This window comes from Emys orbicularis, chromosome 4 (assembly GCF_028017835.1).
Source record: "Emys orbicularis isolate rEmyOrb1 chromosome 4, rEmyOrb1.hap1, whole genome shotgun sequence".
Taxonomy (NCBI): Eukaryota; Metazoa; Chordata; order Testudines; family Emydidae; genus Emys; species Emys orbicularis.
In genome coordinates, this window is record NC_088686.1 from 8,948,174 (window position 1) to 8,962,020 (window position 13,847).

The window sequence follows — 13,847 nt, forward strand, 5'->3', positions numbered from 1 at the left end:
TAGGTCCCTAGGCTGCAAACACCGATGTCAATGGGAGTCTGGCGCCTCGGCGCTTTTGAGAATCCTACTAGGTGTCGATCTGCTTCTTCAGACAACCAAATCCCCTTAAAAATCTGGCCCCGGCTGTTTGGCCCCTCGCCGGAGTGAGCTCGAAGGCCCTGATTGGCTTTAATGGTGAGCATGCGATGAAGTGGTCGGCTGAATAACGGCCTACATGGGGGTCTATGTTCACCGGCCCCAATGGGAAAACTGCAGACTCCCAGCACAGAGGAACCACCTAGCGCCTTGTGTCTGAACACTGAAATGGCCAGCAGCCGCTCGCCGCAATACAGCAGAGTCAACAAGGATTTGGGCAAAGTTTTCCGGTGGCTTTAAAACTCTAGAAAAGGGCTTCCCTTCTCTTAGTTCCCAGCCACATGGATTTATAGCACGGGTACAAAAGAAACTCGTGGGACCCAGGGTATAAACAGAGATTGATGCCCTTTTGAAGGCTGAAGGAATGGGGTCTGGAGAGACAGCCATGGACTTCAATGGGATTTGGATCAGGCCCACTCTGCACAGGAAGCCGGGGAGAAATAATCAGCTAAAAGTAACCTACAAAGGGGAAAAAACGGAGAGGGAGACTTTTTCTTTTGCTTCTTTCTGATGGATGAAGAGGGATGAACATTTTCTCCACACCCCCACACTACTCTGAAAAAGGGGAGGTTCTTCCTTTTTTTTCTTTTTTACATTCGCAGTTTGGTCTTGCCTGCCCCAGACGATTCTGGGGGTAGAGAACTAGCAAGGTTGTGAGATGACAAGGAAGTGAAAACTTAGCAACTGAGACTGGCAGGGACGGCTCCAGGCACCAGCGCAGCGGCCTGCCGGGGGGGGCGGCCTGCCGGTTGCTGTGAGAGCGGCAGACAGGCAGCCTTCGGCGGCATGCCTGCGGGAGGTCCCGCGGCTTCAGCGGCAATTTGGCAGCGAGTATGCCAAAGACGCGGGACTGGCAGATCACCCGCAGGCGTGCCACCGAAGACAGCCTGCCTGCCGTGCTTGAGGTGGCAAAAAACAGAGAGCCACCCCTGGATACTGGGGAAAAGATTCCTTCAAACGGAGACATCAAGTGACTTTTCCAGGGTTACCCAGGAGGTCAGTGGCAGAGCCAGGAGAGAATCCAGTTCTCCTGCATTCCAGCCCAGTGTCCTCTCATAGTTGGCTACCATAAGAACACAAGAACGGCCACACTAGGTCACACCACAGGTCCATCTAGCCCAGTATCCTGTCTTCCATCAGTGGCCAATGCCAGGTGCCCCAGAGGGAATGAACAGAACAGGTAATCATCAAGTGATCCATGCCCTGTCGCCCATCTCTGTTTACAGAGCAGTGCTGGCCTTATGGCCCTCTCTACGCTATGGATTGTACCTGTGTTTGAACAGTTACGATAATGCTCAGACAGCTGGAACGTTGTCCTTAAAAAACAATGGAATTCACGGAAGTGCAGATCAGTTCATATTCTTACCAAAAAAGGAAAAAAACCCAAACACTTACAGAACCAACGCATCATCTTCAGCATACAGTCCTGTTGTTACATATCCCCTGAGCATGTTTCCTGCTTCGACGAAAGCTTCCCTTGCTGTAAAAATACATAAATAAGTAAATAACCATCCCAAAGAAAAGTGCATTTTTCCCTTTAGCCTCTCCGAGAGGGAAGTTGAGCGCTGGAACAGGTTTCCAAGGGAGGTAGTGGAATCCCCGTCTTTGGTGGTTGTTAAGAACAGGTTGGACAAACACCTGCCAGGGACGGTCTAGGTTTACTTGGTGCTGTCTCTGACCTCTTGAGTTCCCTTCCAGTCCTGCATTTCTACGATCATACCCTGTTGGCAGCAATAGCAAAGTCTGGGGCAGGGACTGTCTTTTTGTTCTGTGTTTGTACAGCGCCTAGCACCATGAGGTCCTGCTCTATGACTGTGACTCCTAGGCACTCTGATAATGCAAACAATTACCAACAATATGTAGTATCTACATCCTGATGGAAGGCCAATACAAGCACATTGTCTTACTGATTTTACATTTACACCCCTTCAAATCCAGCAAACTAATTCCTTCAAACTTGGCTTGACTTTTAAATCTTGGCGAGACCCTTCCGAATTAATTAATTATTATTATTATTTATATGGACTTCCATAGCTCCAAAGAGCCCCAGTCGTGACCAAGACTGCACTGTGCTAGGTGCTGTACAAACACTGATCAAAAAGAGGGTCCCTGCCCCAAAAGACTTACAATCTCAGGCCCAGGTCACCGTCTAATCAAAAGAGGGTGGTGTTGCAATTTCTATCTTGACACTGCCCTAAACTATAGCTGCTGCAAAGATATTCTAGGCCATTAACACAGAACTCCAGAGGCCTCAGTTCAGGGCGGCGTGGGTTCAGAAAACTGCTTATCTAATTAGAACATGTAAGTTACACTGGGGGGTGAATCTCCTAAACGACAGGTCTGGTAGCTACAGATCAAAGTTCTTAAGGCTCTATTGCTCAACCCAGCACAGTCTGGCATCTCTGCAGACTGAGTAGCTCCCATTTTTCTATCTCCCCCACACACACCCTTAAAAAACCCTCCAAACATGACAGCTAAATGCAAAAATCCAGCATTCTTTCTTGATTAAAGGAGAGAACTCCTACACTCAGGAGAAGCCAGGAATTTCCAAAACTTAAGACTGCAACTTTAACCCAGCCAAGTCACACATATGTACTCTCGTTAAATTTAATCCTCGTTAAATTTTAAGACTCAAAATATTCGTTTTTGGTTTTAATATATACCACAAAAGCAGCATAGCCACACCTAGGCATTCAAAAACCATGAGTCAGGTCCTGATAAACCATGAGATTGGGTTAATAATAATACATGTGGGGTTCTCTTTCTTTGCCTTCTGTTTATGCGCTTTTAGGGAACACTCAGGTCACATTTTCATGCTCTCCTCTTCAATCACAAGGGCTAGAAATGCTCTTATTTTTCTTTAAAGGAAAGCTGAGATGCTCACATAAATCACATGACTCCAGGAGCTGGGGCTTAAAGTAAAGCCACCAGATATCACAAGCCTCATGATAAAATTGTGAGACCTGGCTGTACTGTAATATAGATAGCATGCACAACACGGATGAATGAAAGTGATAGGTGCTACCTTAGTTTTTGGAATTTCCTCATCTTTGGCTGCTTAATCAAACAACTTTAACAAAGCACCAGTGGTAGGGCAAAACCAAAATAAGCCCCAAAGGAACAGCTGCTTAAAAAGGGGAGGGCAAAAAAGATCAGCAGCAAATGGAGCTGAACTGCCCCTCCCATTATTTTTTTTTGTCAGATAATATAAACAAAATACAGGGACTAGGTGGGTGAGGTGATATCCTTCATCCACCTTGTCTCTCAAATATCCTGGGACCAGCACGGCTACCACAACAATGCATAAACCAATACAGACATATTAGTGGGTTCCAAAGAGGATGTATCTACACTGTCCTCAGTGGTAGCAGAGGACAGAACAAGGCGTAATGGTCTCAAGTTGCAGTGGGGGAGGTTTAGGTTGGATATTAGGAAAAACTTTTTCACTAGGAGGGTGGTGAAACACTGGAATGGGTTACCTAGGGAGGTGGTGGAATCTCCATCCTTAGAGGTTTTTAAGACCCAGCTTGACAAAGCCCTGGCTGGGATGATTTAGTTGGGGCTGGTCCTGCTTTGAGCAGGGGGTTGGACTAGATGACCTCCTGAGGTCTCTTCCAACCCTGATCTTCTATGATTCTAAGATTTACTAGGAAGTGTCCAGGCGGACACAAGACATATAGACTCCAATTCAGGAAAGTACCTAGGCAGGTGCTTAAATCTAACCCTATTCAGGACAGCATTTAAGCAGGTGGTTGGGACTTGAGCATGTGCTTAAGTGCTGCCCTACATAGGCAGGGACAATGAGGATGCTTTCTTGAATTGAGACTGTGCTCAGCTGAACCGGATTTTGATGAATTCCTCCGGTTGCTTGTGGCCTGGATTGTCCCCCTCTTTCGTGCGCCTCTGTTGAGCCTCAGCCTTTTGGGGGCTGTCTGAGGCAGAGCCAGGGCTGCCTGCCTAGTCCACTGCTGGAGTTCCCTTTTGAAGTGATCACTGTGGCAGCCATTGAGTTTTCTGTAGGAACCAGAACCCCTGAAATTAACGTGGCTTCTCCACAAGATAATGACCCTACCAAAAAAAAGTGTTGTCTAGATTCATCATCAAACGTTAAACTGGGTTCTGCTTTAATTCCCCCAGAATCTGATCAGCTCTTCACACCTCCGGCCCTCGATAGAGCTTTGATACTTGCCTAGAATAAAAGTACGTTGGAACAACAGGGAGAGTAACTGCCCAGGGAGAGAGCTCTGCGTCCTACACAAAGTTTCACTGGACAAAGAAACCTTGAGCATGATCCAGTAGTGAAAGTTCCCAAATATCAGCCGTATCTTATGAAATCATCCTCTATCCAGCAGTAACTCTGAGCACAGCATGTCTAGCCTCTTGAGGAGGGCTGCAGTGACCTCTAGACATCAATCAGCTGCTTGTAAATTCAAAATACTGTCGTGACTCTTCACTACAGCAATGGAAAAGTTCCACGAACAACCCCTGTAGGTTTTACGTGCGCTGTATTTTTAAGTCTCCTGAAAGATCATAATTGGGAGGTGAATGTATTGTAAGAGAGACATGGCGTAATAAACTGCAGTGGCACAAATTATGCCCCATTGCAGATCGGTGTTTGTTACTCACTGTTGGCTCAAATATCAAACATAGTTTAAAACATTATCCGGAGAACCAAAGAATAGCTGTAGCTGTAACAAGTGTTTTGTTCTATACCCACCTTCATGACTCTGCGCCAATCGGGACGCGTGCCAGATTTTGTTTGTAACCCTCCTTGCTGGTTTTGCAAATCATGAGGTTTCAGCTTAAACAAACATTTTACCACTGCCCAGCCAACGTCTACTCTGTGATCACACAGTGCGGTTAAAACACGGCATCAGACGCATCAGTCATTTCCAAGGCAACCGGTGATATTGACAGGTAGCAGATGACAGAACGAGGAGTAATGGTCTCAAGTTAAAAGAACAGGAGTACTTGTGGCACCTTAGAGACTAACAAATTTATTAGAGCATAAGCTTTCGTGGGCTACAACCCACTTCTTCGGATGCATATAGAGTGAAACATATATTGAGGAGATATATATACACACATACAGAGAGCATGAACAGGTGGGAGTTGTCTTACTCTATATGCATCCGAAGAAGTGGGTTGTAGCCCACGAAAGCTTATGCTCTAATAAATTTGTTAGTCTCTAAGGTGCCACAAGTACTCCTGTTCTTTTTGCGGATACAGACTAACACGGCTGCTACTCTGAAACCGGTCTCAAGTTGCAATGGGGGAGGTTTAGGTTGGATATTAGGAAAAACTTTTTCACTAGGAGGATGGTGAAGCACTGGAATGGGTTACCGAGGGAGGTGGTGGAATCTCCATCCTTAGAGGTTTTTAAGGTCAGGCTTGACAAAGCCCTGGCTGGGATGATTTAGTTGGGGTTGGTCCTGCTTTGAGCAGGGGGTTGGACTAGATGACCTCCTGAGATCCCTTCCAACCCAGATCTTCTATGATTCTATATCCAAAGCAACAAAGAGATAACTCCATATTATTTGTATTACGGTAACACCTACAGGCTCCAACCAAGAGCAGGGCTGCATGGTTGCAACTACAATTCATAGGACCTCACCCAGAAATCTCCTCTATGCCTATGGCTGCAGCCCAGAATCAATGGGGCAGGAACCATCATTGTGTTCTGCATTTGGTCTGTGCCCTAGTGCAATGGGGTCGTGGCCTAGGTCTGGGGCTCCTGGGCACTCCCAAAATACCAATTGTAGCGGGGTGGACACCCGCTCCTGCCTGGAAGGGCTTGAAAGCGGCCCTGCAGAGGGCTGCAGCTCTAAAAGCTGGGCTGATTGGGGGAAGCGGCTGCAGCTGGGCCACGCCCCAATCAGGCCCAGCTGGCCCTATAAAGGCTGGGAGCCAGGCGCAAGGACGCAGTCTCTCTCTGCATTCAGAGAGAGAAGGGCCTGGCTGCAGGGAGCTAGAGACTGGGTACCTGAGTGGAGCAGGGCTGGGGACAGGCTGAGGAGCTGGGGAGCTCCAGCCTGGAAAGCCCCAGGCTGTGGCCTAGCATTGGGCTAATAGGTACTGGGGGTTGCCGAGGGCAGCCCAGGGATAGGCCAAGGCAGCAGGTCCAAACCCTCCTTGCCAGTGATGAGTAGGCTGATACTGCAGTCTGCCCCAGGGCATGGGGCTAGACGATGACTGGCAGTAGCCTTATACTGAGGCGAGGTGGGAATAGTGGGTGGGGGTTCCCCAGGGAGGGGAGACCCTAAGACTGAGGGGCAGCACCCCAGGTACAAGGGCACCGGGGTCCTGGGAGGGACACGGGGCCACAGGTAAGGCGGATCACCAGCCTGCAGAGGGCGCTCTGGACGCTGGAAGAGCTAATTCCTGGAAGTAACCAGCAGGAGGCGCCGCAGGGGTGAGTCCGCTCCTCTACACGAATAAATAAAAATAATAGTGGTAGTAGAATGACGGTAGCACCTGGCCGCCTGAATTGAGATTGGGGCCCCGTGCTGTGCAAACACATAGCAAAAGAGCTCCTGCCCCAAAGAGCCTACAGTCGCTAAGCAGACAAGACACACCAAGGCTGCGACAAGAGAAGCATCATTTAATTCAGCAAAGCACTGAATTTTTAATAAAAACCCTAGTCCTCAGGGTTGCAGAGAAAAGCTGGAAAAGGTGACACACATCCCCCCCCCCCACGTCCACCCCCAAGCTCAAACACCAGACAGGAAGTCAACAGACCTCAACATGTATTGGCTTTTTTTTTTAAAACCTCTTGATTTTTTTTTAGGCCAAGCTTGTGATTTTGGGGACCCGACTGATGGTTTTTGAACTCTTGGGCCTGACAACCCTAAGCCGGACTCCAGCCATGGCATTTGTGCGAGCCAATGTCTGCAGACCCCTTTCAGTGTGTCTACACTGCAATAAAACACCCGCGACTGACCTGTGTCAGCTGACTCAGGCTTACGGGGCTCGGGCTGCGGCGCTCTAAAATTGCAGTGTAGACATCCGGACTTGGACTGGAGCCTGAGCTCTGACATCCTGCAACGGGGGAGGTTCCCAGAGCTTGGGCTCCAGCCCAAACCCGAATGTCTACACTGTGATTTTATAACCCTGCAGCCTGATCCCTGTGAGCCTCAGTCAGCTGACACGGGCCAGCCCCGGTGTTTTATTGAAGTATAGACACGCTCCCTAAGCGCACACGGTGAGGGGGATTCTCAGCCTCTATTCTCGCTCCCTTCAGATTTCAGTCCTCACAAGCGGCCTGAGCCCAAGCCCAATGATGTCAATGGGAAGACTCCCATTAACTGGCCTCAGATTCAATGCTGCATGCAGGCCGATAAGCCCTTCATCCCATTCCCATAGGCCCACTGAAAACCTTGCAGTTAGGCAGCGTGTTAACTAGCAGTCAGTGAGCCAGGAACTTTGTCAAACACAGTAAGACTTACAGGTGCTTCCTAATTACACAATGAAGCCAGTATGTAAGAGAGCATTTTGTTTCCAGTATACTGAAAGAATCAACCAACTTTTGGTATCAAATCAAGTTAATCTTCTATGTGATCTCCTCCAATTTTTCCAGGAAACTTCTCTGCCACTGTTCTTTAGAGACATCCTGAGGGGCTTGTCTGCATGGGGAAATTTGCCAAAATAGTTGTACTGGAATAATTATTCTGGAATAAGACCATTCACGCAGGGGTTTAGAGCAAAATAACGATAACTATTTTGGTACATTTCCCCCTGTAGACAAGCCCTTAGAAAACGTTTATTGGTCTCTTTAATGGTTATCTAATAATACAATTTAATTGAAAGTGCATTGATTGTTCTTTTGTTTATAGCTGGACATCCTGTTAGTCTAACTTCGGTTCCTGGAAAAAACAAGCCTATGACATCATATGCTGTTCTGGAGTAAAAGTGTCATGAGAAAAATATCCAGAGACGTCCTCATTCTGCTAAGCAAAGAGGCAAGCTTTCCCCTGAGTCAGGAGACCCGGGATCTGTCCCTTGCTCTATTTCTGACTTGATCTGGAATGTCGGGCACGTCCCACATCTTTTGGACTCAGTCATTCATTTTGAAGGCCTCAATTTGTGGGCCCCGCCCCGATGCGCTCAAAACTAGAAGCGGCTTTTGAAAAGCTGGGCCTGGTGCTCAGTTTCTAAAATGGAGAGGACAGTGCCCACCACCATTATAAAAAATGCTTCAGGTTCTACTGATGAAAATGATCCAAAACCCATGGGAGTCAATAGGTGCCTTTCCATTAACTTTAATGGGCTTTGGATCAGGCTCCATAGCGGTGTTAAATACTATTATTACTGTTTGAAGATTGTAATGTGCCTTAACTATTGCCGATTAGTCCTGTACTTTAATTCTATTACACTCATGTTGTGCCCTCGACACATTTTTACCCCCTTCTGTAAGAGCGTGGGTTGTGCGTGTGCGTATCTGAAGCCAGTATGAAGTGCAGTACAGAAAACAGTGCTATGGAACAAGATGTAACCAATCTGCCTCTGGCAGGCAGATTCTCTTCCCAGCTGCAAAGCTTCCCTCTTTCTGCTTTCCAACCACGGCCGGAGGTTCTCAGATTTCCAAGCTGGGTGAAGATAACTGACAGGATGTGGGGTCAAAAGGCCACTAGTGTTCAGTTTGGCTTTGACTGGGGCATGGCGAGCCAGGCTATTGCTTGAGCTGTTTTTGAGGGGAACTGTGCCTGCCCATTCTCCCTTTCCGGGTTGATTTATAGTCATTTAACTCTCTCACATTAAAGTCAGGGCTGGTTCCATTTAGAAACATCATGGACCAGATTGCCTCCTCTCCGTCTGCTGATGGAGAAGATGGAAACCCGTGGGGCTCGGAAAGGTGCGGGAGGCAGGTTCCGCTTGTGCCAGCAGACCCATCCTTTCTTCAGACGTCCTGGAAGCCCCTCTGCAGAGATCAGGTTATGGAGGAAGGGAAGGGGTAGAATGGGGTTCGTGGGAACCAAGTGAGAAAACAGGAGCAGAACTCAACCTGCGGAAATGTCAGCGCAGAGTATTATTTCCCATCGGCCAGGAGAGAAGATCACATGTTTTAAGGAAGATGCCGGAGGTCCATGCAAAAGAATGCACATGCTATTGTGCACCTACTGCCTGCCTAACGACCCAGTGGATCCAACTCATTTGCGTGTGCAGTCATAGCAATCTGACTCACTACCCCTCCTCTTGACCCTGAGTCCTCAGCAGATACAATTATTAAGAGTAACCACCGACACCTCACCAAAGATTTTCAGTGGGTCCAAGCACTAATCACTTCCACCCCTGCTTAGCTTGTAAAGTAAGATGACCATCAGGATTTTTCAGTTGTCCTATCTATTTAGCTTAAGGTTTAATACCACTGTCCATAAGTACAGTGGCTGGACACCTTCCATATAAAGTTATTAGCAACAGTGAAGTCCCTGTGGATTTCACAGAGTCACTGGCACTTCTCCTTTTATGGGGTAGAAGCTCTACTTGGGGTAGGTTTTGGTTTTGATTTTTTAAAAAATTTATTAATGGTACTTTTGGTTTCATTTGTTCCAGGAGTTGGGCGGATTGTGGGTTGGTTGAAATTTGCTGGGCAGAAGGGGGGAATGGCATTCTTACAGCTGGAAGGCCTTTTTGGAGAGGAAGGGTGTGTAGCGTTTTCTTGAGATCATCAGTCCTTGGATTGGCCGGACCTTGATTTTTCCCTGGAAGTTTGTTCCATAGCTAGATCCCCTCAACTGAGAATGCTTTGTCCTTGGCTCTCACGCACACTGTCGTGATATTTGTGAGCTGCATTGTCCCAGAGGAACTCTTCAATCTAGCTGGGGGTTTATCCATTAATTGAGCTGAAGATTAGGACAAGGTTTTAAACTGGCACTAAAAGCTGACCAGGAGCCGGTGGCAGGACAGGAAGATGGGCCTGATATGCACTTGTATGCTCACTTCTTTCCGCTAGCCCTACAGCGGCAGATTACTGCATCTCTCATAACTTATTCATTCCACGAGGCACGTATGCCACTGCAGCCGCATATTCAGAGATTGTTCTGCCATGAGCATGAACGTTCTACCGCTTGCTGCAGGGGCTGGAAAGATTAAGGAGGGTGGTCGTTTGTAAAGCTGAGCATGATGCAGAGTTCACACCAAAACTTGACACGCACAATCTTCACATCTACGGTTGTGGTTTGATCTCCATGGCTCCTTCTTACGATCAGCCAATCAAACCTACCTTCCTTCTCTCGCGTACCCAGTTCTCATAGACTCATAGACTTTAAGGTCAGAAGGGACCATTATGATCATCTAGTCTGACCTCCCGCATGATGCAGGCCACAAAAGCTGACTCACCCACTCCTGGAATAATTCTCTCCCTTGACTCAGCTGTTGAAGTCCCCAAATCATGATTTAAAGACTTCAAGTCGCAGAGAATCCTCCAGCAAGCGACCCCTGCCCCACGCTGCGGAGGAAGGCGAAAAACCTCCAGGGCCTCTGCCAATCTACCCTGGAGGAAAATTCCTTCCCGACCCCAAATATGGCGATCAGCTGAACCCCCGAGCATGTGGGCAAGATTCTCCAGCCAGACCCTCTGGAAAAAAGTTCTCTGTAGTAACTTTTAATATCCCATCATTGACCATTGTTACTAATTACCAGCGATGGCACGTTATTGACCTATTGACTAAAATCACGTTATCCCATCAGTTGGTGCATCATAGCTTAGTATGACGTTTGGAAGGGAAGGAAAATAATCTAGGTGGTTACTTGTGGCCGTAGTAATTGAGTGCCTATGCACTCTGTTATGTTTAAACCACCGGTACTTGAGTTCACAAGGAAATCATGCGTTCTACTCTCAGGATGGTGGACATGTAGCGGGCAGAGTTAAAAAAACAACAAACCCTTAAGGCTGATCTTGAGTTATCCACTTGCAAATAACAAAAAGTGTTAACGTTGCGTTAACAGTGCAAACATCTCTCTCACCCTCGGGTAACTCAGACCCACCAAGAGATTATCTGGAGACTCCCCCACAACACAGACAAACCCTTTGTGTGACTGGGTACTTGGGTTCTTCTGTTGCTCCATCCCTTGCTGGCAGGGGTTGGAACCCTGCAGACTCAATGTAGCTGGTTAACAAAAGAGCTGGGCTTGTTCAGCCTGGTAAAACGAAGGCTGCAAGGGGCTCTGATTGCTCTCTATAAATACATCAGCAGGAGGAATCCCATGGAGGGAGAAGAGCTAGTTAAGCTAATGCATAAGGGGGTCACAAGAACAAAGAGGTATAGACTGTCCATGAGTAAATTTAGGCTGGAAATCAGAAGGGTTCTAACCGTCAGAGGAGGGAGGTTCTGGAACGGCCTCCCAACAGGAGTAGTGGGAGCAAACAAACAATCTGACAGGTTTCAAGGCGGAACTTGATACATTTATAAATGCGATTATTTCCTGGGGCTGCCTGCGACAATGAGCCAGGACATCCCTTCCAATCCTATGTAACGCCACCCTGCACATAAAGGGAGGCCTTCCAGGTAATAATAATAAAACACCTACCTCTTACACAGCGCTTCTCATCAGTAGATCTAAAAGCACTTCACAAAGGAGGGCTGTGTCATTAGCTAGATGGGGAAATGTAGCTTCAGAGAGGGGAAGTGACTTGCCCGGGCTCACCCAGGAGGCCGAGCTAGGAATTGAACCCAGATCTTTTGAGTCCCAGTCCTGTGCTCTAGCCACTAGCCTACACAGTGCTAAAGAGAGCATGAAAGTCTGAAAGACGGAGCCCTAGGGGTAGGCATGGGCTGGAATACAGGGGGTATTATAGGGAACGACGGTCAATAAAGCCAACCCCCAAGAAACAAGCGTGGTTTAACCCTATTCAACACATACAGCCTTTATTCTGGAGCAGGCTGGAAAAAACCATTAGGCAGGAGAATAGTCAATCCCAGAAGGTGCATGTCTTGGGGATATTAAGAGCTGTGGGACACAGGGCTGATAAGGGAAGTGCCATCTCCATTTTACCTATAATGCCCGCACTGCAGTGCTACCTTGGCTACTCCTTTCTGCCTGGATAGCATTTCTCGCAGAGTGCTGCTACGAGAGGAATACATGCGATCCACTGCATGCACATCTTTCACCTCTGCAGCCATGCTCTCTCTCTCTGGAGGGCCATAATTTACTTCAATATTTTGCTCTGAGAGAGGAAATGAGTTATTGCCTGCGTGTGGAAATCGCTTACTTTGGAGGACAATCAACAGACCATCATTAACAGGTTTGCTCCAGAACCTACAGGAAAAAGATCACTAGAAAACTTCTAAAGGGAGGATTTAACTTAGCAGGGCCCCGATCCTGCAGCATGTGGATGGACCTGTGTCCCAGTGTGGAGAGCCACTGAAGTCAATGCCAGGGCACAAGCGTCATCCCACATGTACCTGCTTGCAGAACTGGGGTGTAGGGCCTCATTCTCTGGAACAGCCTTTGTTGGGACTTTGTTGGGAGTGCACCAACAGAGAGCCAGACTGGTCCAGTAGACAAAGCACTAAACTAGGGCTCAGGATATCTGGGGTCTGTTCTCAGCTTCTTGGATGAGTCACTTCACCACTGTTTGTTCTCTCACCCTTTGTGCATCTTGTCTATTTAGACTGTAAGCTTTCCAGGGCAGGGACTGTCTCCCACGAGTTGTACAGCCCATAGTACAATGGGGCTGTGCTCTCATGTAGGGCCTCTAGACACTACCGTACTGCAAATAATCAATGTGACCACATACGCCCAGTTACATCATTTAGCAAACAAGGAACCAATGAGTTCCTCTCAAATGGCAGAAATCCTCATCTTTAGGTACCAGATAGGAGCTCCTAATACTGCTAACCTTGTATTCTCTCTCTCTCTCTCAAAGTGCCACGTTTACCTGCTTTCATACGAGGGTGAAATATTCCCAGAACTGATGTGCTGTGATAAGACGACGAGTCGGCATGGACTTCCCCGCTTAAATATTCATCCACTTCTTCAATGGTGGTCAGCTTCACAGGGCAGGAAATGCTGCTTCTAGAGACATGAATGATAGGCGGGGGGAGATGCTTTGTTCGACATGATTAAAAAACAAAACAAAACATGCAGCTGTGTTAAATAAGCAAAAACCACAACAGAGATACCAGGGAAAATCCCAACCGGCTTCTGGGAAGGGACAGCAGACCCATGTCACGACTACTCATCTGTCGTGGGTTTGCTCTCTCATCCTCTCCCCAGAGGGAGAAGCATGTGGAGTGGAGCATCTTGTTTCGGTAGTGTGGGTTTTTGTTCGTTAAACATACCCGTTACTCCGTGTTTATATTAGAAATGGCAAGGTCAAGAAATGCACCTTGCACTTGGAGCAGAAAGTGGGGAGGCTTGTGATGGTCTTTAGTTCCCATGGGAGTTCATTACACAGGCTCGGACCTAGGGTGACCAGATGTCCCGATTGTATAGGGACAGTCCCAATTTTGGGGTCTTTTTCTTATATAGGCTCCTATTACCCCCAAGCCCTGTCTCTATTTTTCACATTTGCTGTCTGGTCACCCTACTCGGACCCACCCCAGAGAAAGTTCTGTCTCCTGCACAGATGAGGTTGACTTTTATTGCTGAGAGCACCATTGGGCCAGAAGACCGTGGTTGGCAACTCTGCTCTTCGTCCCAGAGTTTTAAACAGTCTTTTAGGTAACCTGGGCCCAGGGCAAGAAGCTCTTTAAAGATAAGGACTGAGACCA

General features: G+C 47.7%; 1 protein-coding gene across 1 annotated transcript in view; it reads right to left on the reverse strand.

Moving 5' to 3' along the window:
- Nucleotides 1–13,847, reverse strand: part of TXNDC16 (thioredoxin domain containing 16) — a 73,015-nt gene that overhangs the window by 6,745 nt on the left and 52,423 nt on the right. The window contains exons 16-17 of the mRNA XM_065402319.1: nucleotides 13,013–13,149; nucleotides 1,531–1,615 (exon numbers count right to left, since the gene is read on the reverse strand). Of these exons, the coding sequence (XP_065258391.1) occupies nucleotides 1,531–1,615; nucleotides 13,013–13,149 (222 nt within the window). The remainder of the gene's footprint in view (nucleotides 1–1,530; nucleotides 1,616–13,012; nucleotides 13,150–13,847) is intronic.